The sequence below is a fragment of the Sesamum indicum genome, linkage group LG4, assembly GCF_026168435.1.
Source record: "Sesamum indicum cultivar Baizhima isolate 11 linkage group LG4, ASM2616843v1, whole genome shotgun sequence".
In the NCBI taxonomy this organism is placed as follows: Eukaryota; Viridiplantae; Streptophyta; class Magnoliopsida; order Lamiales; family Pedaliaceae; genus Sesamum; species Sesamum indicum.
Genome location: NC_142660.1, coordinates 1,392,692 through 1,414,535, shown reverse-complemented (window position 1 = coordinate 1,414,535; position 21,844 = coordinate 1,392,692). Strand labels below are relative to the sequence as shown.

Here is a 21,844-nt window from a genome sequence, read left to right as displayed (position 1 = left end):
ACTTAATATAGACGGAGCATCAATAGGCAATCCAAGAAATACGGGATGTAGAGGAACAATTCGGGATGAATCATGTAACTTTATACTAACATTCCAAAGTCATACAGGATATAATACAAATAATATGGTAGAAATTTGAGCATTTAATTAGAAATGGAGTGAAACTGGCTACACGACTGAAAATTAAACATTTTATCATTGACACTCATTAGGCTTTTGGAGGAGATTGATTGAGTTCCTAAACTTGCAGCTTGCATTGCGCTATCGAGAGAAACAAACCAGGCAACGAATCGTTTAGCAGAGGAGGCCGCAGCGTCCAATTTTGATGACACCATTTCCACATAAAGTTGTAAATTTTGTACTTACAGATAGATTTTAATATCACAGTCTCCCAAATGGATTTATATGTAATAACTATTGTGTAAAAACTCTATATTACTATATATATATATATATATGTAGTTTGTTTTCGGTTCGAAAAAAATGTGGTAACCATATTTTGAATGTACTCTGATTATTTATGGCATTGACCTTAAACAACGCTGATAAAATTGAACGCTGATAAAACAGAGAAATAGTATTGATGGTCTCAAGAATTACTCATTTGTGCTGCCCTGAGCTCTCATGCAGATTTTTGAAAGATTGACATCGAAAACAATGTCTCATTAAACAATAGCAGTTGCATGGTTCCAATTATCAGATGTGCTTGTATTACTACAACCTCTTTTAGACAATATTTGATCAATTGAGATCTAACGCAAACCCGAGAGATCAAAACCTCAGCTACAAAGTATTTCTTTTAAGTCTGAATACAACACCCAAAACATCAGCTATGCTTGTATAACTAACTAAACTCTTCTCAAAATCTCTCATCATTCAAGAAAATAGAGAAACCTTATAAGAAGCTAAGGTTGCTCTTCTGTTCTAGACTAGATGCTCTGTAATGTTTTTGAGCTTCCGAGGGATAATTTGTCCACAACATAAGTTGTATAGCGACTTCAGACACCCACAGTATGCAAAAGTTCTGACAAGGACTGCATCCTTCATTTATACCAGCCTGTGAGGAGCCACCGCAGCAAAAAACAGAATCCACAGCATAGGGCCTGTAGCACATAAATCTAGTTATGCTCCTCGTTTTGATATCAATGTATATTTAAATCTTATCAACATCATATCTCAATAGGGATTGGCAGATAATATCTGTTGTTGATCAGATGCATGCTAACAGTCAGAAGCTGACTAACGCATTTGCAGACAAGTAATAGCAAGGTATTACAGTGTAACACTTCAAACAGCAAAAGAATACAAACAATCAGGACATTAAGGATCAATTAGGAAAGGAAAGTTTCACTTACCTGGAAAACTAGTAATGAAATACAAAGTCTCTTCTCTGTCTTTCGTCCAAACTGTCTTAGAAAGAAGTTCACAAGAGTCCCATCATTCGTCCCGGTTAATAGGCCAGACTGGGGGTCGAATCTGGGAGTAAAAAAAAAAGGAATCTAATGTCGACGCATGGAAAACTATTCCTACAAGAGAAGAACCTAGATCTATGATAAACAAACTACCTGGGCAATCTGTGACGTGGACAAGGCACAATACCTGCCAACTGTAAGAAGATTTGGTGTCAAATCCATGAAATTTTTCTTTAGCCCTACTTTGCAAGTGTGAATGTAGTAGAATGTGCATGAACAAGTATGTCTGTGGGGGTGTGTCTGTGCGCGCGCGTGCGTGTGTGTGTGTGTGTGTGTGTGAGAGAGAGAGAGAGAGAGAGAGAGAGAGAGAGAGAGAGAGAAAGAACCTGAGGGAGTGAAAGCAGGAAGTTGAGAACTTGTGGAGCAAAGAATATGAGAAGTGTTTCACTGAAAAAGAATCAGTAGCACCAAAATGAATAACCACAAAAGAAAGCACACAGGCGACAGCCCCTTGTAAGCATAGTCGTAAATTTATAAACTGACAATTTTGTTATATCAATAATAAAATCTGAAATCAATTGAAGAATTTATCTGCAGACCAGGGCAACAGTTTATCACAAGCCTCTACAGCAAAAACCACCAATGAAATGCAATTCCAGCTCATCCATATTATGTCAAGTGCAAAATCAATTTCTAATTTAAGAATGACCTTCCTAGCCAGTGAGTTTGTTTTGGAGTTTTAACAAAGGGAATGACAATGTAGAATCAGCCTAGCAGTTAGGCACGAAAGTCTTCCTCATAGCATCCTCTTTTTCTGATATTTACCAGCCACTCCGCACCCAACAACCCAGAAACTTAATCCTGAAAATTAGTTCTCTATCCTATGCATAAATGATCTTCATGCTAAGAGATGTGATTTTAAGGATTGTGGAATCAAGTAATGATGTCATCGGATATGAAGAAACACACCTGAAATGTCCTAAAATGCCAGCTACGGCCATGGTCATTCCAGCAAAATAAGTGTAGGTGTCACCAACAAAAACTGAAGATGGATACCTGTGAGAAAGATGAAAAAAGATGCAGGGTTTTAACATGTGGAAGAGTCCTTGTTCTACTTAAATGAAGTGCAGTATCATTACCAGTTGTAAGAAAGTAAAGCCAAAGAAGTAGCAAGCAACGGTTGAATGAGGTAAATGGAGAATGCATGTGCTTGTTTGTATTCAGGATCAGTAGATGCTCCAATTTGCATGACATTATGTATTAAGATCTGCATTACGATACGTCAGATTCAGCTGGTGAACTCAGATTCAGATAATATATGCAAAGCCTTTTGCTCACCGCAGAAGCAATAACAACTGTCTGTCCAACTTCAAGCCCATTGAGACCAGCATGAATGTTAATTGAATTAGTGCAGAATACAGCTAACAGCCCCATATAGAGCTTATATATCCACCCTGTTCACATAAAAGTCATGTTATCAAGAAAAAGAAACAAAGGAAACATTCAGTGAATATTTAAGAGGATAAGTAAGATTTTGCAGGAGCAGGTCCACTACAAAATGACTTCATAACAAAGAGATGGAAGGGTACTTGAATAGCATCAGATAAATCACTTTTGGCACTGTCGATGTAGAATGAAATTTCAATATTATTTACCTAAATCTAAAATCTCTAGTCCAACATATGGAACGAGGGGCTTTGGTATAATTATAGTTGTATGCCCAGCATAGGCCATCAACAATGGAAGTGCAGCAATAGATGGAAGCACTAGTTTCCTGCCTCCAAAATCATACAAAATGAAATAAGTATCTATAGATATATTATCTTTAGAATAATGCAGAAAGGCATAAAGAATACTCACACTCTCCAAGGCACATCAAGGACATCATCCACGAAACCAAGGAGAATCATGAAGCAAATGGATGCTAGTGCAGCATTGTATTCAACGAGCCACTTCAGAAAGAAGTGAAAAGGTTATACTTCTCACTCTTGCAAGTAATAAAACTAATGCTAAACCAGTAGAAAATCAAACAGGAAACAGAAATTTCCCACTGATCAGGAACTCCTGCACGGGCCCACAACAGGCTAATAAATATCAATACTATTAATGCCCAGTCAGTGTTGCAGCTGAAAACGCTGTCTAATAATTTTTTTTCACAGAATTGCTCATAATATATAATGCTGTTATCTCTTAAACATACTGTTCCAGAATTTCAAAGTTTCTTTTTTCTATCATCACCTATGAGTCAATAGAGTAATATTTAATTAAATGTTAAAGTGCCTTTTTAAAGGAACGTATCATCTCAGGGGTATTGTTTATGCAGCCTAATTGAGAATTTAGAGGAGAAAAGAGTTTATCATGTTCAAGAATACAGGTATTATATATGATAAGCCAAGGAGATAATGCTTACATTTGAATCTGCAGTGAAGTTAAAATATTGAAACAAGATTGTCACCACTAGAAAAACTATCCCGACTACAATACCCAATGATTCAGGCCTGCACAACATCAAATACTATGAATTGTTAACTTTTAATCAAAAGCGCCAATAATTGAAATAAAGACAAAAAATTTATTGAGTGAAAATTCAACGTTTGTGAAACAAGCTAATTACAGCATGCACACACCATAGTTTTGTTTTTAGTATTATGCAGCAGTGCCTTCGCCATGTTTGTACCAGTACTCATCACTGATAAGTTCTTAAGCTAAGTATACCATCAGGAAAAGTTCATCGAGTTAAGCGAACTGATTTACACTGCAGATTTCAATCTCTTCCCAATCATACTGAAGTTCAATGAGCACTACAGAGGAGCACTTGTTTAATAGCATAGAATTCCAGTATGGTATAGGGACAAAAAGTTAGAGGTTTCTGCCTCTGAGAGGAAAGCAATGACTGATCTTTGAAACTTTATGATATCATAAGGATGTAACTTTCCTCCCTCAACTAGCCCATTGAACTGCTGTGCTTTCCATCTAAACCAGGCATCTTTGCTAGTTTTACGAAACTAAAAACTTGTTTTCTGTTTGAAGAACAGTTCAATTGTAAGTATATCTATTGATAATGTGTCCTATGCGGTTTTACTGTATTAACCAACAATGAGAATTGTGGATAAGAGTTGTGAAAACAAACTACAGCATTAAAGTTCAAACATTTGCAACAGAATACTGTGGAAACATGGCATGACATCACTTGATACTTCCAAAAATCATTCAATCAGATTACTTTCCCATGGATAAGAGTCGTGAAAATTAATAAATTGCATGCAAATAAATAATTAACAGCTAGTGTAAGATTAGCGCATCTAACGAATTCGCATTTCAGCTCAATATTCACAAAACATGCAGTTCGTAACACATAGGTCGCAATCCCAGATACCCAGAAGCAAAAAACGAAAAACAAAATAATTGAAGAAATTAAACTTACACTTTGATGGATCCGTCGGGTGTACCTTTCTTGTTAATATCATACCCAAATAAATTCCTTCTCAACACATACTTGGACGCCACAGGTATCATACTCACCGTAACTAAAAACCCTATAAAGCTAACGAGTAAATTGATCAAGATCGACTTTTTAAGCTCATATTCAATTCTATAGTAAGAGAAAATCAAGAAGAAATATGGGACGGAGAATATGAGAAAGAATTTGATGATTGTGGGGTATTTCGCAGGACGAATTGGAGATTCCGTTTGATGGGTCTCGGATTTGGGCTTTTCCTGCTCGGGTTTTGCTGTGTCCGTCGCTGAAGCTCGCTTCCTAGCGGCCATTGCTGGTGTGTTGCGTGTATTTCTCTTTCTAAATGTTAATGTGTCTCTTTCTCTCTTCTTACATGTGTCTTTACTGTGTGTGCGTGTGTGTATAAAGAGACTTGAAACATGGGGTGTAGCGAATAGTATTCTGACACGTGGGATCAGGCTGTCATACGTGGGACAAAGAAGATGAAGTGGCAACCTACGGCTATGTGTGAACTTTAACAATAAAAAATGAAAAATATATTAAAATCAGGTTCACATGTAATATATCGTTAAAGGGTAAATTACAATTATAAATTATTTGAATTTTTACAAATATTCTTTTGGAATTTAAGAACATTTGTTTGGACGGAGAACATTTTATAAATACTACCTTATAGTAGACTATCACAAAACGATATTATTAAATTATTGTTAATTTCAAATAAATATTTATAAAGTTTTTAAATAGTAGACTATCACAAAACGATATTATTAAATTATTGTTAATTTCAAATAAATATTTATAAAGTTTTTAAATAAAAGCCCGTTGTAATTTTTCAATTGTTAAAATAATTCTTAATTGCGTTAAGTAATAGAACAGACATATTAGCTTTTCGTGATTTCTACCAAAATTCTTTCACTTGGCAGTGGAATGATGAGCTACCTGTGCTGAGAAAATGATTGAAAAGGAATTTACCTAAGTTTATCCAAAACAAATTTCTAATCCTTATATATTATTATAATATAAAGTATTGTCTGGATTTGTCAAATAAAATTAAGCTCTTAAGATAAGTCCATCTCCAAACAGTAATTGTTGCGCCTTCAGAAGAATCCAGACTCAGGTCAGTGGAGCACTGCCATTGACCAACACTTAACAAGAAATGGCTCCAAATCCTCTGTTTCATTCCCTCATTCATCAATGTTTCCAACAATCAGTCAATCTATCTCCATCTTACACTGCAAATATGAGATTGAAAGCATTTGCCAGTATCATGAACAGGATTACTCCATGCATAGTTAACTCATGTGGTTTGCTATATCTGAAGAACCGCATCACTTTGTTTCCATGTTCGTCACGCAACAGCAGAGCGAGAGAAGACGAATAGATGATTTTTTCTGCCGTGCAATACTCAGGTGAGCCCCTTGCTATCACTGTAGAACCATAAAATGGAGTCATGTGATGCAACCAAAGGGAGGGAAACATGCCGTGAGAAATTGGGAGGTCTGAGTTTAAGATTCTAGACAAGAATGCATAGTGATGGATATGGGACAAATTACAAGAGCAAGCTTATGTGTAGGAGAGAGTCACTTCATATAATATGTGTACCCAGTTAGAGGAAGCAGTTTGAATCTTTTTTATGTAAAGCCTCACAAGTAATTAAACTCTTGGCAATACAGTTGCATCCATGTCCGGTTCAGTCAACTTCCATTGCCTTGTCTTTCTCGGCTTCTCTACTCGACCATAGTTTGATTGTTCGATCGTGTGACACAGTTGCAATATATTGTCCATCTGCCACAAATGATGCAGAAAAGGGTTAGATAACACAATCAGCACTCTTTCATGTCCAGAAGAAAATCTTTACATAGTTTAGGCATGCCTAAGCCAACCCGACCAATATTATCAATTCATGGGAAACAGGGTCCCCCCCAATCCCCCAAACAACAAAGAAAAAGGCGAAAAGTTTGGAGTACTTCACACAACCCGCCTATAGCAAGACGAACAAATAACAAAGAAATAAAAAATGAGAGTTCTTTCGTATTCAGATAAACCAAGTTTGAAGATTGTCATAGCCACAAAGGAAGAAGACAAAGAACAGAGATCGGAATTTTAGACAAGTAATACTCAGCTTCTGAGAAAGTTAACTGACCTCCAACAACATCCAGTGATGTAACTTTCGATTCATGACCAGATAAAGTCCTTACAGGCTTAAAATCTCTTGAAGACCACACCTGACATGAATCATCAGGATAAGGATCACGCTAAAATATGAATTAATCAGCAAAATAAACACATTTCAAAAACAGTAACATACCCTAGCAGTCATATCATACGACGCTGTAACCAAAAAGTATCCCTCCTGGGGTTCAAATTTGACTTGAGAAATAAGGTTAGAATGAGCAGGTATTATGTACAACGATTTTCTCTTCCTCAAGTCCCATATCCTGCAAGTATTGTCTTCACCTCCAGTAGCCAAATGATAACCATTCGGAGAAAAACTAACACCAAGAACCTGAAAAGAGAAATAACCACGGTTCAACAGCTAAAGAACCTTAAATCCAATTACATCATATGGAAAAAGAGAAAGGCAAAAGAATAATGTCAAAACAGAGCAAGCCTTACAGGCTTCACATGGCCTTCCAGAGCAAGAATACTTCTGCCGGATCTCAGGTCCCACACACGAGCAAGAGAATCCAGTCCGCAAGAAGCTGCTAAGGAGCCATCATGATGAAAAGATATTCCATATATACTCCTACTATGACCTTCTTGGAGAAGCAACTCTTCACCAGTCTCTACATCCCATAACCTCCAAGTCTTGTCAAAGCTAGCTGTACCAAGGTACTTTCCAGATGGATGGAAGGAAATCCGAGCAAGACGATCCAAATGGCCCTCAAATGTTCTCAGGACCGACCCCTCCACATTCCATAGTCTTGCAGTCCTGTCCGCAGAAGCAGTAGCCAATAGGTAACTGGTGGGAGAGAACGCAACATCTGTAGCTCGTTCAGTATGCCCCTTCAGTGCGGAAACCTTGTTTACTTCAGGCATGCTCCACAACTTGGTTACTCCACTTAAAGAACTGAGAAAAGAAGGGCAAAAGCAAGAATAAATGCTTGCACTCCTCAAACATGATTGGTTGTGGAGAACAAACTCTATAATTTATGACCAAAAATGTGACAGAAAGCACATACATGGACGAACTCAAAGATTAACAGGTGAACAGTTTTAAAGATATAAAGCCACCGAGAAGACAACATGGTAGATAGGATAAAAGTGCCAACAACATGGTAAACAGAGGAAACAGAGACCAAAAATGATGGACCGCGATTTTTTGTTTAACTCATGATGGCCCTTCATGAGTACAACTGAAAAAGAAACTTCATATTGATGAGCCAAAACAAATAACGGATAGAGCTTTCTTGATTTATTTTTTTCCATATCAAGTGTACTAATATATTATGGAGAGATAACCCAAAGGAGATTATAATTTGAACCATGAACAACCTACAACATATATGTAACTGTATGGCCACAACCACACACGATGGCGTATACAAACATCGGAGACATGCTAAATTATCTAACCAACCAAAACATGAACAAAACACAAACAGTGGAGGCGGGAGAGAGAGAGAGAGAGAGAGGCTACCAGGTGGCAAGCATCTTTCCATCATGTGAAATTGAGCACCCTGAAAGGGGCCGATCATCACCAATCTCGCTGCATTCTAGGACCAGGTTTGCAGCCTGCTTCAGAGACCAATCTACTTCTGCATCCAAATCCTCATCTGGGTCATCCCTTTTCCTCCTTGCACGATGGAGGCGTAATGCTGACTTCACAATAGAATACTTTGCAATCTCTCGACGGGCTTCTAGTAATGCTTGTGAACCTTCAGTATAAAAGGGATACTGAATATCTTCTTCAGGTTCTGAAGGTGTCACCTTAGCTGCAGCTTCTTCATCCTCATGAGCCTTCATCAGCTTTTCCAACTGGCCTTCAGAATCAAGTTTTGCCATAAGCGTCCGGAGTCGATCACGTCTCTCCATTTCCCTCTCTCCAAAAAGAGTTATAGGTTCACCAAGCCGTCGAAGCCTAGCTCGGACAGCATTATCATTAGTCGGAACTGCCAAGGCAGCCGCTCGTCGCTTCATCAGAAGTTCCTGCACCGCTTTCTCCTGCCTCTCCCTAACCTGTCTGCTTTCTTCTGAAATCTCATATTCCTGAGTCGAGCCTGCAGCAGCACGGTTCGAACCTGACTCTTCCTGATCAGAATCAGAATCAGTAGTTCCTCCATTCTGTTGTAGAGGAGGCCTGACGAGTGGAGGTCGGACAGGCAGCGGTGCCAATGGTCTTGGAACTGGGAGCGGAGGTATTGGGGCAATAGGAGGTATGACCGGGGTTGGAATGATTGGCGGAATTACAGGTTGAACTGGCTGAAGTGAGATTGCATCAACTGAAGAAACCACAGTTTCATTACCAGCAAGCGGAACGGAAGGCTCAACAGCTGAGGAGGAGACAGTATTTTCCTCATCTATGTCCATGATTCCTGATCAATAAGAACCTATAATGATAAACAACTTCTTCCGAGTTCCCCACAGATTGAATCTAATACATGCATGCGTCTCAAGCAATTGACTACCCCTGGAAAATAATTTACTGCATTCGGTTATCTGATTCCATTCTCCATTAGCTTTCTTTTCTTGAATGACAGATTTATATATACATATACAAAAATGAGCAGAAGCGTTTCGCCATTCTACTCCAAATTTTGTTTATGCAATGAATAAAATCATGTATATAGATGAACAACAAGTAACTGAAAAATCTTCACCAGGTGAATAGTTAGCCATACCTAGGGTTTTCGAAACAACCGGGAGCCCTCTTCGTCTTCGGCTCTTCTCCTGAAGAATTAAATTAACAGGTCTACAAAATGGGGGCAATTGCTTTGTTGTAGACTTGTAGCAAAAAGAGCGGTCGACTCAACTTGAGCCAAGAAAAACCAAACAGGCCGGCCCACATAAGAGGCCACACCTTAGTTCAGGCCCAAAGGAGTTTTTTTTTAATTTTTCTTCTATATAATAAATTATCCGAAATTAATTAAAAATCTAATTTGGACAGATGATATCATAAGAAAAACAAAAATATATATATAAAATTATAATTCATAGTACAAAAAGATATTTTGGACAATTCAATACAAAATTTGAATGAAACCCTGACGAAAGCTAATGAAGGACAAGGTCTATTATCGAGGAGGTACAGATATTTTCTCAAATAACAATAAGATATTAATAATTAATCAAATCTCAGAGACTTTGGTGTAATTTAACCCTATTATTTATTGTTATGACGAATCACAACAATTTTCAATTGTATCGCTCTCGCAAAAGAAATGAAATAAATACATATCTCAGTAATTTTTGAAATTTTTTGTTTATATATTTCTCCTTGGTTTACTGCTCTGTCAAGTTTAATCCAAGAGTAGAATTTTAACCCAGATCAAATTTGTCTATATTCAAACTAATCACGCCAAAAAGTTAAAGATAATTCTACTCTCCTCTCCTGATATTTGGTATAATTACACGTAGATCCCTTTGGAATATAGAAAATTACATCTAGTACCTTGAGATTTGCTTCCATCTAACAAGTAAGTCCATCCATTAGTTAAAATTCACCGAATTTGTTGATATTAACAACATAAATTGAATAAAAATCAATCTCTACCTCTGACTGACATATTACTGATCTATTGCAAGTTAAATATATCTTATTATGATCAAGTTATCCTCATACATTTTTAGATGTTAATGTGCGTGTTGAGCTATATCTTCATCTTATAAAAGGGTAGTTTAGTTAGAAAAGAAAAAATCTGTTTGGCCTATACAATAAGTCAATAACATATCAATCAAGGGAATATCAATTTTTTTACAAATATCAACAAATTCAGTAAATTTTAACTAAAAAAGAGACCTATTTAGTAGATTGAAGTAAACCTTAAAGATATTTATAATTTTTCAAACAAAAGAGAATGTTCGTGTAATTATATCAAATCTTAGAAAAGGAAAGCATTGTTATTCAAAAAAAAAAATAACGTGTTGATCAGTAATAAGTGCACTTTTCAAAAAATCCGACCAAACAGGATGGAGTCTAATCTGCACAAGAACTCGTGTGTTTATGCGGGAATTTGCTGTTACGGACCTGATTGTTAGATAAAATCACCTTCTAATAATGGGAGATGTGCGCCTGCAAATCCCGTTAGTAGTCTACAGTACACTGAAGATAAACCATTGGCACCACTCTTGTGATTCATTTCTGCATCTTAGAACTACTTAAGTTCCACTGGATTTGGCTGAGAATATTTGCACAAGTCAGGTTTTTAGCGTCTGAAAGCAGACACATATGGTAGAAACATTATGCTTAAATTTTAGAGGATCCCAACTGTAGATCAGCTCAGCAGATGATCTGCTGTAATGGTTCTGTTTCACTTCCCAACCATCACAGGTAAAACGGAAACAAAGGTTAGCTACTGCACAGGGACCAGATGCTGCATCCTACCCATGCATGCACTTAGTAACCTAGGAAGCCGATGACCATAGGTACTGCTCAGGGACCAGATGCTGCAACCTACCATGCATGCATGTAGTAAACTAGGAGCTGAAGACCGTAATTTAAGAATAGCTATTGTAGAAAGTTGGAAGTTAAGACAACCAAGAAGTAAATATGCCTATGAGAGATTAGCATGGACTTAGGTAAATAGCACAAGAAGCTTGGCATTTGCTGAAAATCCCACTTCCGACCAGCGTAAGGGAGAAGGGGCGGTATCACAATAAACAACGGGGATGAAGATAAACATGCAACTCTGAAACAGTAGCTGCACAGCTGTACTTACCAGAAACCACGAGCAATCTTGATAATGAAAACATGCTATATGTTATAGAACAGTCTCCCCCAATATCAGAAAACTATCCGCAAAAATTTGGAGGAAATTATGGGAGATGCAATATAGAAAACTCCATATTCACTACAGCCAGGGCTAGGGCTAGGGCTAGGGCTGGGGCTGGATGCTATATACGCTACTTAAGAGGCGTAAACAGAATTGAAAGAACAAATCAAATGAGGACAGGGTTCTACTGGTTCCATGTTTGTCCAACTGATATTGCGGCACGGTGACTGACAGGTCTACACGAACCAAACGAATTCCACTCTCGAGAATTGCGTCTTTTGTCTGTAACTGTTCGCTGTCCCCAATATGCTGCTTTATGGCGTCCATTTTCGTTGGTTGATTTATAATTCATATAACGCTCATTCCCTTGAACTCTCAACTTCCTGTCACTTGACACATATCTATTCGTATTGACCCTCGTAAGTTTGTTGTCATTCCATGTGGCTTGTTCTGCACCAGCTATCTCATGTTCGATATCTGGTCGTCGTTCGTAAGTCACATTATTATTGGCGCAGTTCAAAGACCTGTTATTACTCCACCCACCTGCATCCCATGAAATATATCCGGTGGGTCCACTTCCGTCACCTAATTTCCATGCATTATTACAATAATCTGACCATCCAGTTGCAGCCCCATTATCAAATGAATTGCCCCAGTTTTGCTCCCAAGGATCACCATGATTAGCTGATGAAGATTTAGCTGGAACTTTGAAGTTCTCTTCATCGTCGCCCCAGCCTGTGACAGAGTATTCTCGGTTTGGGAGGAGAGAATCGCCAAAAATGACAACAGGATCATGGTCTTCGTCTGCTTTAGAGATCATAGGTTCGAACTCAATGTCTGCCTGCATCTTGGGATCAACTTCTGAATCCCAGTCTATTTTGTCGATATAAAGATCAGGGTCAGGCAATGATATGTCACAAGGAAGGCCGTTGATTTCAGCCCAGAAACGCTTCTTGGCATTGGAGAGTGCCTCTTCCCCTGCAGAGTCGTTCCACTTAATCACATTTTCATACAGGTGCATAAACCTCTTCATCTGCAATAATGTTTCCCAGTCCAGTGAGCCAACCACTTTGCAAAATTCTTTCTCCCATGAAGGCACGGTGGGCTGCCAACTACCTGCATGAAACAGTAGAAGGAACATGAAAGTTAAAGATGGAATTGAAGACAACTACACCAATAAATGCCAAGAACCTCAATGATGAGATATTTTCCAAGCCACATCATTCTGTATAATGCGATGGTGGGACTAATACTATAAATTATGACCAACTCAAAACAACAAATTGAAGATGAATAGTTGAAGGAACATAAATACAATGATGATCACATCTAATAGCAAGACACAACAATAAATACCGACCAACCGGATTCAACAACGTGATGAAAAATTTATTATTATGGGAATATGTAGATACGGTAATAAGGCTATCCCCCTCTTGCCAAATATATATGTTAGATCAATGCAATAACCGTACAGAAAATAACCAAAGAGAACAGCTTATTGGATCATGCAAGTATAACTTTTTCGGGCTAGACACTTTACCCCCCACCTACTGATTAGAGCAAAGTTTGAACTACATTTCCACAAAATTGTAACCACTCCCGCTCATGTGTATTCCAAGGTCATGATGCATGAGTTATGACATACCGAAGTAGTACAAAGAAAAGTTCATCCCCAGTTCACCAGAACTAAAGACCTCTCTCAAACTGAACCAGAGACTAAACATTCCCACCTTTTTCATTTTCAAAAATTTGACAGCAATATCTCCACTAAAATCCCAAAAGAAGAAAGAAACTCCAGGAATTAAAGGCAAGACGGCAGTAAAACTAACATGCATGTGAACCAAAAAAAAAGTATTAATAATAATAATAATAGGCAAAACACTCTGCTACGCAGACAGTAAAGAAAGGAATAATCATTCAAAATCTAATCACAAAATATCATGACCAAAAGCAAGAAATAAAAACACAGCACACAAAACCTTAAAATGTAAAAACATCAGCCTCAGTCACCTCCTTTTGACAAAAGCTGATACATTCAACCTTTGTGGACCCTGCACCTCGTAATGGAAACATCAACAACATAAACCAATAACATACATACAAGTCTAAGTTCAAACCCACATTCTTTTAACCACACATTCATACCAAGAAAATTATCTCTAAAGAAATCCAGAAACTATACATTTAAATTATAAGCATGCAAATATTAATCCCAAAAAGAAAATTAAAAAAAAAAAAACCAGCAACTGCAAAGAAATTAGTAACATTAAAGATCAAGAAATTTACACGTTCCGCGTGGTGGCCTCTTGTTCTGTGATCTTCTATAATTATCCCACTTTTGCCTCCTCCGACTGTCCATGATCAGAACTCCAAAACTTCAAAAACCAAGAAAAAAATCTCTGAGTTAGTTAAATAAATCCAAAATCCAAGAAAAATCAATTCATGAACAGGCAAAATTCCGCAGTAACGAAGAGATGGGCACCTCAGATTTGGCCTCAAGAATTATCTAACGCAGAATCCGGGAAATGGGCTCACTCCTGCTCTTCGCCAGAGTTACTGTTTCAAGAACGACCGCACCAAAATACAAATGAATAAATGGAAACTCTTCTCTTTTTTCCCTGGAAGGAAACAAATCGAAGACGGGGCGCTGAAATTCTTGTCAGATGAGAGCTTCAAATGGTGTGATCGGTGCGAGCGTATATATATGGGCGGGGGGGTAGGGTGGGGTGGGGTGGGTGGAAACTGGAAAGTGATCACGAAAGGGAAACTTTCGGGAACGTAATAAACGTAGCTTATGTACAGAGAGAGAAAAGGTCACTGAAATAAAATACAAAAGAGAGCTCAATTGTTCTTTAATTTTATTCATATTGTTGTTGTTTATTATTTTCTAAAATACTATTTTATATTTTCAAAAATAAGTTTTCTCCCAAAAATATTTTTTATTATTTAAAATATTTACACTTTTGCGACAAATATTACTCAGTTAACAAGTCTTAATTTAACCAACAAATCCATAATTATGACGTTACGAGTTCAAACATAAATTGTTATTAGCCTAATTTAATAGTAATTTTTAATTATTTACGTAAAAAATTATAGTTGTCTATTATCATAAATATTGTTAGGTTAGGATAATGGCATGTTAATTAATATAATCACTAATAATTAAAAATTTTAATTTTAATTTAATCTATTCGATAAAAAAATATTATTAAATTATATTTTTAGATCTTTTTAATCAAACTTAGAAGAAGGACCACTTCCATATATATATAGCTCTCGTTGCAACATAATAATAAAAAAATGATAAATATATTAATTATTTTATCAATTCCAAAAGTATTGACACAATATATTAAATAATTAGTCCTCATTATGATAAAGGGTTCTAATAATAAGATATAATTATAGAAAAATTAACACTTTTCGTTTTGTAATTTAAAATTCTTTTCACTTTTGATTTTATTGGTTACGAAATTTTCACTTTTCGTCATAATTTTTAAAAAGTTAATATTTCTGGTCCCCAACATAAAATGTCACGTGCTTGCCACATAACTATTGGGATTTTTATATTTTTAGTCCCATTAGTTACGAATTTCTCACTTTTAATCCTCTTATCAGAAATAATACATTCTAAAAATTACGGGTTCAAAAGTAAATTTGATGAAATTATACAAATATATACATTGCACGTTAATCTTTATAAAATAATATACATCTACACGGTCAAATAAAATTGGATTACATGAAGTCTACATTGAGCATTTCATAAAGTGTTTGGGCCAGTATTACAATTATCTAAAATTCTGGGGCAGTTTTGCTATTTACAGAACCTTTTTGGCGGTCCGCAGCCCCTAGTTTTGGTACTAAATTACAGGATTGATTTGGCTCCTTCAAATTTCAATGATAAGGACTAAACTGGTAGGCGGTTGAGGAACTACGCGCTTCCAAAGCGCGTAAACCCACACTCTAGACGATGGTTTTGAATTTTCTAGACTAATTGAAAGAGTACAAATGCTATGTCCCTATTCTCCTTTATATATATATATATATATATATATATATAATTATTATGGATTCAACATATGATATGATTAAAAATAATAAATAAATTATAATAATTTTTAATTTAATCAATATATATAATTATAATAATTATAAAATTAGATGAATATTCAAACGTTCCATACGATTGAAACCCCTATCTCAAATTTATTCATAGGACCTCAACTTTAACCACTAGACTACGATATCATTGGTTTAAACTTGCATTTATTAAAAATTAAGGTAAATTATATTGATATAAATTAAGTATAATTATATAATATTTTTTTTATATTTTAAATAAAATTATGAGTATAACTTTTGAAAAAGTATCTTTATAATTTATTTCAAAAGGTGTGCGTCTATAAATTGTTCCTCGATAAAGAGTATATTTATTTTAATTGAACTAAGATTTAATTTACATTATTTAATAATTTCACATCATATTTATTTTAATTGAAATAAAGATGTTGAACTCATAAGTTTGTTGACATAGTTACATTTCTAAATAATCTTTTATAATTGTGTATCTTTTATTACGAATAACGCCGTGCATTAAATATGTATTATTTACGTACAAGAAGTTTAAATAATAATATATTTAAATATATTTTTATAGTATGGTTATAAAGCATACGATAAAAATATAATATCAATTTATGATAGGAATTTAAATTATTATTTGTATGTCTCTTTCAAACTATGGTAGTGGCTAGTGAATTGATCAAAGTCCTTCTAATACGTGATACATTGTCTCATAATGGGTTATATTTACACTCGAAACCTAAGTTTGATTTGCTGAATCACAGAACCAAACGAACACTTATATAAATAATAATATGAGCTATATATATATATTCAGTATTATTTCGTGACTCACGTTGGATTTTTTTTTATGTAGTTAATGAGTTTGCATAAATCATTTAAAAAAATATATGATTTACGTATAAATTAATTTCTTTTAAATATAATTAATTATTTGAGGCATTTAAATATAAGAAAGTGAGCAATGCCATATAAGAAAAAAAAATAAAAAATGTGTAATGATTATAATTAACAAAAAATCATCTACGTAATTATTGCTATCAAGATTGGGTTTCATGATTGTGATCACATCATATGCCCTACTGATTTTAATTTTTAGAGGACAGTGATGTAATTTCATTTACATCAATGTGTACAAACTACAAAATATATTGCATAGGGATATCTATGTTGTCATTTTTTGAATTTTACTGTAATTATGCATATTAATTTTATTTTTTTTAATATTATTAAATTTGATAAATTTTAATTAATGAATGGAATTATTTATCAAACGAAGAAAAAGTTGAAGTATTAAATATAATTTCTCAAATCACAGAGATTTTGGACGTAGTTACACAAAATCATAGGGTATAATAAACCTATTGCATAAGCCAAAAAAAGAAAGAAAAGAATCTTCATGGTTTATACCTTTGTATCCCTTGATGCCATTTTTTTTTGTTGTAAAGACATTATTGCCCCTCACAAATAGAGCCCCAACTTTTTGTTTATTATCTTTTACTATGTTTTCAAAGTCGAGTCGATGTATAATTCAATTTGATGTAATTTTAGTAAAGAGAAGCGGATTGACTTGAGTCATCAACGTTCAGCCGTTGAACTATTATTCGAGTGTAGCTGATTTAAAACTACAATAATGTACATTTGAATTTTGACATAAAAAATAGTCATTTTGAGTTGAAATTTAAGTCGATCTAGTAATATATAATAGTACATAATTGAGCATAAAACTATTATCGCCATAAATCAAACTAGAGTTGATTTAATTATAAATTCAGCTTGTCGTACTATTATAGAGTCCAAATATTTCACGTTGCTACGTGAATGATTGTCAATCATATCATAAATGAGTATAATTCAGACGATGTCATTGGACTGCATTGTTGTCGATATATAAAATATTTTGGCAAAATTGCAAATCCACCCCTGCAAAACAAAAGAATTGCAAAATGCAAGAAATGGGGAAGGGCAAGATTGTCATTCAAACACCAAAACTCAAACCTGAAGCAAGGCTGCATGTGCAGAAGAAGACAACAATGTGTAATAATGAAGAACATAGAGATCACCTCCTTAATTTCCTCTCCCTCAGAGATTTGTCGCCATTGCTTCCTCGGCTCCTCCGAGGTCTGAACTACTACCAAAGCGATGCCGCCGCAATGGACGTTCATCTGCCTATCTTTGATCCTGGCGGCCATCAGTTCAGCTGACCTCCGTGGAGCTGGGCACGCAGTCCCTCTACGCACCACGCCGGAGGGTAATCTTCGGATGCGGGGCGGCGCGCCTTTCAAGATTGCACTCTTTGCTGACCTCCACTTCGGTGAGGCCGCGTGGACGGAGTGGGGGCCGCGGCAGGATGTCAATTCTGTGGGAGTTATGGCTACTGTACTGGAGAAAGAGCAGCCAGGTGTTTGATGATAAGAGTTTAATTTGAATCTTGTTTTGAGTCATGTTTCGTGGTAGTGTTATATGGGGAACAAGTACTGATTTGTTTCATTACGCATTGTTGGTCTTTTCAGGGTCAATACAGTGTGGTTTTGGAGCTTTGCTACTGTCTGAAAAATACATCCTTGTGTCCCACACACTAGTTCCATTATCAGTGTAGTTTTCTAGGATTCCTAGGAATCTTACCTTGTTAGCTCTCACGCATGTAATACAAATGATTCATGTACTTATATAAGTATTTAGGACCAGTAGTTCCAAATAGTCAAGAAAAACAGGAGAGGGGGTCATTGTTTGTTCTTTGTCCATTTAGACTCGTCTGGATGTCTGCGATCGTCTAGCAAATGTTGGTGTCACGTTCTTGTCTTGGACATGTTTCATCAGTGTCGCCAGCAAATTGCAAATGGAGATGGCCGTTATTGTGTGGCTGAAGTTTGACACTAACCTATGATGGAATATTTGAACAAACTTGGACTTTGCAATGTTTAAGAATTTAGTTGAAGTCCATCTGTAATGATGTTTACAGATTGGTTAGGTTTGTATACTATGCGACAAGCTATATTGATAGGTGAGCGGAAGCTGAAAGCAATGTCAGAGATTGGATTGGAATCTTTGTACTCAATGTTTTTGAAGTGTTCATTGTAGAGTAATGGTCCTTCATGTTTGCTGCTTGTTTTTCCTTTCACATTTCTTGGTTTTTTCCCATTGTCCCGTTCTCTATCAAGATGAATTGGATTTAGTCACTAGAGGATGTTGTCACATTATATCTCTTCCTCTGCCTTTGGCTACTGGATGAAAATTGGAATAATTTCTGAAAACAGCTGCGATTATTATGATGAACGGCGTTAACCATATGTTTATCTGAAGGTTGATGAGTATAAGTGTTTTCTTCTCTCCCAAAGAAAACACGGTTTTCGTGTATTTGGATTGTTAGAATGGTTGCAAGATTGAGATCAGTAAAAAGCTAAAATTTGAGTCTGAGTATTTATAATTCGAATGCTAATGCTTCATATTCATGGTAGTACCTATACTGCAGCAATATATTCTGATACCAGTCTGGAAATTGCATGACAGACTTTGTAGTTTATGTTGGAGATGTGATCACGGCCAACAACATCATGATAAAAAATGCAAGCGTTTACTGGGATCAGGCAGTATCGCCTGCAAGAGTCAGGGGAATTCCTTGGTCCAGTGTTTTTGGAAACCATGATGATGCACCGTTTGAGTGGCCGATGGAGTGGTTTTCAGAAACTGGAATTCCTCAACTTCATTGTCCAGCTACAAATGCCTCGTTTTCTGGTAACTTTCAAAGTTCTCTAACATCAATTCCATACAATGCTTGCTTCACAAAGTTAAGAGCAACCTTTAAATTTGAGCTTTCAAAATTCAGATGTAGTGTTTCATGTAAATCTGATTTCAGTCATCAGTTTAGAATCACTGTACGGAGTTGAGAAAGAGAAAAATGAAAGCAAGCCTTTCTTTGCATGTGGATTGTCTTCATGAAAACTTTTACATCAGGTGGTGAAGAATGCAGCTTCAGAGATACAACACGTTTGGAGTTGATGAAAAGTGAAATCGAGCAAAACACGTTATCTTACTCTAAGGATGGCCCCCAAAATCTATGGCCTAGCATCTCGAATTACGTTCTCCAACTTTCATCACCAAGTAATTCTCAAGAAGCTGTAATTTTCATGTACTTCTTTGACTCTGGTGGAGGGTCGTACCCGGAGGTCATATCTAGTGCCCAAGTAAAGTGGTTTCAGCAGAAGTCTCAGGAGGTGAACCCTGATTCGAGGTAGCACAAGATTATATTTTAATTCCGAAAGTATTATGCTTCCAGAAATTGTTGATACCCAGAAAAAATAAAGCTTTCTAATACTTATCATGCTTACCACGGTTCCTCTGTAAAAGCACGAAACCGTCACTTAATGCAATTGGCTGCTGAGTTCATGTTGAAGTTAATTGACAAAGATAAACGAATATCCTACTTTCTGAAATTTTTATTGAGAACTTTTTGCAGGGTTCCTGAAATAATATTTTGGCATATTCCGAGCCAAGCATATGAGAAGGTGGCTCCAAAGTCCTACGTAAAGAAACATTGTGTGGGCTCGATTTTCTTGGAGGATGTTGCTGCTCAAGAAGCTGAAATGGGGATAATGAAAGTTCTTGAACAAAGGCCTTCTGTTAAGGTAAGGGGTTTCGAAACCAGAGTTTGAGTACGCTTAAGAGCTTTCAACCATTATGTAGGCTTTCAGAAACTGCAGCAACCCAAAATACAGTTTAAAAGTTAGAAGCGAAGTTTACACTGATAAAGACTGGTGTAATTTGCAAATTTTGAGACCTTTGAAGATCTGGGGCGATTCAACAGACGAGATATTGTTTTCCTTTATATTTATATCAATGGACGAACATAAAGTTTTGTCACAAAAGAGGTCGGAATTTGTCAGGTTAAGACAACTGGTTTGCTCTTCGACTAGTTGTCAAATGGTGGAGTCTAATCCACATTACATTTTGGCTCGTCTTTAGTTTTTCACAATGTATCTTGCAATATCCTAATACTAGTAAGTAATTACGGCTAGAATTGATGAATGTGCTTATGAGAACTCTAAGAAACTAGGACCTCCTTGATACTGTACTAATTATGCAAACTGGCTTGTTTTGTTTCTTCTGGCCAGGCTGTGTTTGTAGGCCACAACCATGGATTGGACTGGTGCTGCCCATACAAGAAGCTCTGGCTATGCTTTGCTCGTCATACCGGTTATGGTGGGTATGGAAACTGGTCAAGAGGAGCTAGAATTCTGGAAATCAATCACCAACCCTTCTCTCTCAAGTCATGGATTAGGATGGAAGACGGACACTTACATAGTGAAGTCCTCTTGAGCTCTTGATGTTTCTCGTCCTCTCTCTTACTCTTTTGTTTTCCTGAGAAACAAAAAGGTATATACTTATGTTGTCTACTGAACAAGAAAAATCCCATGACTTTAGCTCGGAATTGTATATAGCACTGTTCTGATATGTAAATAATAGCATCCGCCATGACTGTTACAATGATATCGTCAAATGCTACAAAATCGAGACGACAAGAATTTTCTTTATGTTGAGTATTGTCTATATGACTGAGAGTTGCTACAGTTAAGACAGCATTTCGTGTTAGATGAAAACATGCATTTTGGTCTGGAATAACGTGGACAACTGGGCTTTGAGTTTTACATACACGACCTACGGCCCAGGCATATAAGCCCAGAATCCGCAACTGTTCAAAAAGTAAAACCTAACTCTGATACCAATTATTAGAAGGATGAGATTCACAACGTGCCATGCTTTGCCCATTCAACCTTTGGTAAAGAAAATCCAAGTACATAAGTCTCTTTTTTGCCTTAGTTTCTGAATGGCCTCTGTTTTTAGTGTTTCATATTACCTCAATTTTCTTGAGCTACTCATTCTCTCTCTAGAGGGGACAGACAGACTATGATCAAACACCCACAAGTCTGGAATAATTATTTACGCACTTT

General features: G+C 36.3%; 4 protein-coding genes across 7 annotated transcripts; 1 reads left to right on the top strand and 3 right to left on the bottom strand.

Annotated features, from left to right (window-relative positions):
• Window positions 1-642: 642 nt before the first annotated feature.
• Window positions 643-5,257, bottom strand: LOC105159866 (uncharacterized). The gene is made up of 11 exons (XM_011077072.3): window positions 4,837-5,257; window positions 3,823-3,910; window positions 3,273-3,364; window positions 3,068-3,186; window positions 2,751-2,866; window positions 2,552-2,679; window positions 2,382-2,468; window positions 1,799-1,859; window positions 1,566-1,606; window positions 1,356-1,476; window positions 643-1,103 (listed from the first exon to the last, which is right to left on the bottom strand). The coding sequence occupies exons 1-11, from the start codon at window positions 5,178-5,180 to the stop codon at window positions 1,044-1,046; spliced, it is 1,257 nt and encodes a 418-aa protein (XP_011075374.1). The 5' UTR covers window positions 5,181-5,257; the 3' UTR covers window positions 643-1,043.
• A 592-nt stretch (window positions 5,258-5,849) lies between these two features.
• On the bottom strand, window positions 5,850-9,866 carry LIS (WD-40 repeat family protein / small nuclear ribonucleoprotein Prp4p-like protein). Of its 4 annotated transcripts, none has more exons than XR_847635.3 (7): window positions 9,714-9,866; window positions 8,513-9,407; window positions 7,489-7,942; window positions 7,181-7,378; window positions 7,016-7,097; window positions 6,475-6,657; window positions 5,850-6,299 (listed from the first exon to the last, which is right to left on the bottom strand). XR_847635.3 is itself a non-coding variant. In XM_011077071.3 (7 exons), the coding sequence occupies exons 2-6, from the start codon at window positions 9,400-9,402 to the stop codon at window positions 6,563-6,565; spliced, it is 1,719 nt and encodes a 572-aa protein (XP_011075373.1). In that variant the 5' UTR covers window positions 9,403-9,407; window positions 9,714-9,866; the 3' UTR covers window positions 5,850-6,299; window positions 6,520-6,562. The 4 variants fall into 4 exon arrangements, 3 of the variants coding, with proteins under 3 accessions (XP_011075373.1, XP_020549018.1, XP_020549019.1); XM_011077071.3 differs by having other exon boundaries at window positions 6,520-6,657; XM_020693359.2 differs by having other exon boundaries at window positions 5,850-6,657.
• A 1,880-nt stretch (window positions 9,867-11,746) lies between these two features.
• LOC105159863 (FK506-binding-like protein) lies at window positions 11,747-14,553 on the bottom strand. Its single transcript, XM_011077070.3, has 3 exons — window positions 14,290-14,553; window positions 14,094-14,182; window positions 11,747-12,920 (listed from the first exon to the last, which is right to left on the bottom strand). Exons 2-3 carry the CDS (start codon window positions 14,164-14,166, stop codon window positions 11,989-11,991), a joined length of 1,005 nt encoding a protein of 334 aa, XP_011075372.1. The 5' UTR covers window positions 14,167-14,182; window positions 14,290-14,553; the 3' UTR covers window positions 11,747-11,988.
• Window positions 14,554-17,910: 3,357 nt separating this feature from the next.
• Window positions 17,911-21,427, top strand: PAP16 (purple acid phosphatase 16). The gene is made up of 5 exons (XM_011077069.3): window positions 17,911-18,297; window positions 19,407-19,631; window positions 19,851-20,127; window positions 20,353-20,521; window positions 21,008-21,427. The coding sequence occupies exons 1-5, from the start codon at window positions 18,039-18,041 to the stop codon at window positions 21,218-21,220; spliced, it is 1,143 nt and encodes a 380-aa protein (XP_011075371.1). The 5' UTR covers window positions 17,911-18,038; the 3' UTR covers window positions 21,221-21,427.
• Window positions 21,428-21,844: the final 417 nt, after the last annotated feature.

Bases quoted from the DNA above. Each gene is read 5' to 3' on its own strand.
- LOC105159866 (XM_011077072.3), bottom strand. From the start codon at position 5,180: ATGGCCGCTAGGAAGCGAGCTTCAGCGACGGACACAGCAAAACCCGAG. The intron at 1,607-1,798 runs GTTCTTTCTCTC...ATCTTCTTACAG, and splicing joins TCCTGCTTTCACTCCCTCAG to TTGGCAGGTATTGTGCCTTG. The intron at 1,477-1,565 runs GTAGTTTGTTTA...TTTTACTCCCAG, and splicing joins CCACGTCACAGATTGCCCAG to ATTCGACCCCCAGTCTGGCC.
- LIS (XM_020693359.2), bottom strand. From the start codon at position 9,402: ATGGACATAGATGAGGAAAATACTGTCTCCTCCTCAGCTGTTGAGCCT. The intron at 7,379-7,488 runs GTAAGGCTTGCT...TTCTCTTTTCAG, and splicing joins TGGAAGGCCATGTGAAGCCT to GTTCTTGGTGTTAGTTTTTC. The intron at 7,098-7,180 runs GTATGTTACTGT...GATTCATGTCAG, and splicing joins CGTATGATATGACTGCTAGG to GTGTGGTCTTCAAGAGATTT.
- LOC105159863 (XM_011077070.3), bottom strand. From the start codon at position 14,166: ATGGACAGTCGGAGGAGGCAAAAGTGGGATAATTATAGAAGATCACAG. The intron at 12,921-14,093 runs GTAAATTTCTTG...TGTTTCATGCAG, and splicing joins GAGGCCACCACGCGGAACGT to GTAGTTGGCAGCCCACCGTG.
- PAP16 (XM_011077069.3), top strand. From the start codon at position 18,039: ATGCCGCCGCAATGGACGTTCATCTGCCTATCTTTGATCCTGGCGGCC. The intron at 20,128-20,352 runs GTAGCACAAGAT...AACTTTTTGCAG, and splicing joins GAGGTGAACCCTGATTCGAG to GGTTCCTGAAATAATATTTT. The intron at 20,522-21,007 runs GTAAGGGGTTTC...TCTTCTGGCCAG, and splicing joins AACAAAGGCCTTCTGTTAAG to GCTGTGTTTGTAGGCCACAA.